General features: G+C 39.9%; 1 protein-coding gene across 1 annotated transcript; it reads left to right on the plus strand.

Annotated features, from left to right (window-relative positions):
• Positions 1-316: 316 nt before the first annotated feature.
• LOC124890727 (pre-mRNA-splicing factor CWC22 homolog) lies at positions 317-780 on the plus strand (the record flags this gene model as incomplete). The annotated part of the gene is made up of 1 exon (XM_047402494.1): positions 317-780. A coding segment is annotated over one exon (464 nt), but the record flags the coding sequence as incomplete, so codon positions are not given.
• Positions 781-1,658: the final 878 nt, after the last annotated feature.

Below are 1,658 nucleotides of genomic sequence, written 5' to 3' on the forward strand. Positions count from 1 at the left end.
TGTGCCACTCTCCTATACCATATAGCAAGACATTTCATAGGAGAACCCAAATTATTCCAAGATAGGAGCCTAGAAATCCTCAATAATCTCACCTGCAAAGACTTAGCAGATTTTCGATGGTACAAAGATACCTTCCTGGTAAAGGTCATGATCAGACCTGACTGTAACAACGATTTCTGGAAGGAACGATTCATTAGTGGTCTCCCTTCTCTCTTTGCCAAAAAGGTTAGAACAAAAATTAAGGATAGATTCGAAGGAAAGATTCCTTACGATATCCTAACCTATGGTGACTTAATCAGTCTCATCACTACCGTAGGGATAGATCTCTGCACTGACCTCAAGCTTAAGAAACAGCTTAAGAAAGATAGTACTTCGAAATATGGACTAGGAACCTTCTGCCAAGACTATGGATTCACCAGTCCTAGCAAAAAGCATAGAAAAAAGTCTTCGAGACCTCACAAAAAGACTACCTCTAGCAAGAAACCCTTCAAAAGGGAATCTTATAAACCTAGTAGAAAATCTACCAAGCGAAAGACCTCTAAGGCTAAAGATACTTGTTGGACTTGTGGCAAGGCAGGCCACAGGGCGAAAGATTGCAAATCTAACAAGAAAAAGAAAATAAACCAGTTAGATCTCTCCGAAGAGACCAGAGCTAGTTTATTCTCTATAATGGAAGATTCGCCTGAGTCTTCTGAGTCTTCAGACTCCTATAACTCGTCCAGTGACGACTACAGCGATGAAGAATTCATCAACGCCGCTTATGAGACGGATCAATCCTAATCTGGCCAAGAATGTGCCTGTAACGGTACCTTCTACACTTGCACCAGAAAGACTGTTATTGTCATTTCAGGAAATCCTAAAGAAATCCTATTTGACATTATAGAACACATCCAAGATGATGAGGCTAGAAATAAGTATCTTCTAGAAATCAAACGATTAATGCTTTCTCACGAAGAAAAACCCCCCAAACCCGTTATTCAGCCTTTTAGCATGAAACAGGTTATGTCAAGGTTCGACAAGCCTGCAGAACCTTCTATTGCTGATCTCAAAGGAGAAATCTCCACCCTAAAGGGAGAGATCAAGAATCTGAAAATCCGTCTTGACCAAGTAGAGCTCAACGTTCTTACAGATCAAGTCCTAAAAAGTATTTCTCCTCCATAAAAGATTTCTCCTCCAGAGTCTCCTAAGATTTTCCTGATCATCCCAAATGACCATCTTAGAGAACCAGAGCCTAATTCCTTTCCTGGCTCAGATTCTCCTTCCACGTCCGACAAAGCTATTTCATCTATAAAGGCTTATAGCGAACACATAGCCATTAAAATCGTCATAAACAAAGACTTTGTTCTCAACAGAGTCGCACTCTTCGATAGAGGAGAAGATAGTAATTGTATCGTTAAAGGTCTTGTACCTACAAACTACCTTCAAAAGAGTACCTCTGGTCTTTACTCATCAACGGGAGAAAAAATGACAATCCATTATCAACTCTCTAAAGCTCATGCTTGTAACAATGGCATTTGCCTTGTCAATGACTTCGTCATCACCGAAGATATCACTGAAGATATCATTTTAGGAATACCATTCGTCAATCAGATTCGACCTTACTGGAGTGAGTACGATGGAATTCGTACAACTCTTTTAAACCAGACCTTATTTTTTCC

The sequence above is a fragment of the Capsicum annuum genome, unplaced genomic scaffold (assembly GCF_002878395.1).
Source record: "Capsicum annuum cultivar UCD-10X-F1 unplaced genomic scaffold, UCD10Xv1.1 ctg23442, whole genome shotgun sequence".
In the NCBI taxonomy this organism is placed as follows: domain Eukaryota; kingdom Viridiplantae; phylum Streptophyta; class Magnoliopsida; order Solanales; family Solanaceae; genus Capsicum; species Capsicum annuum.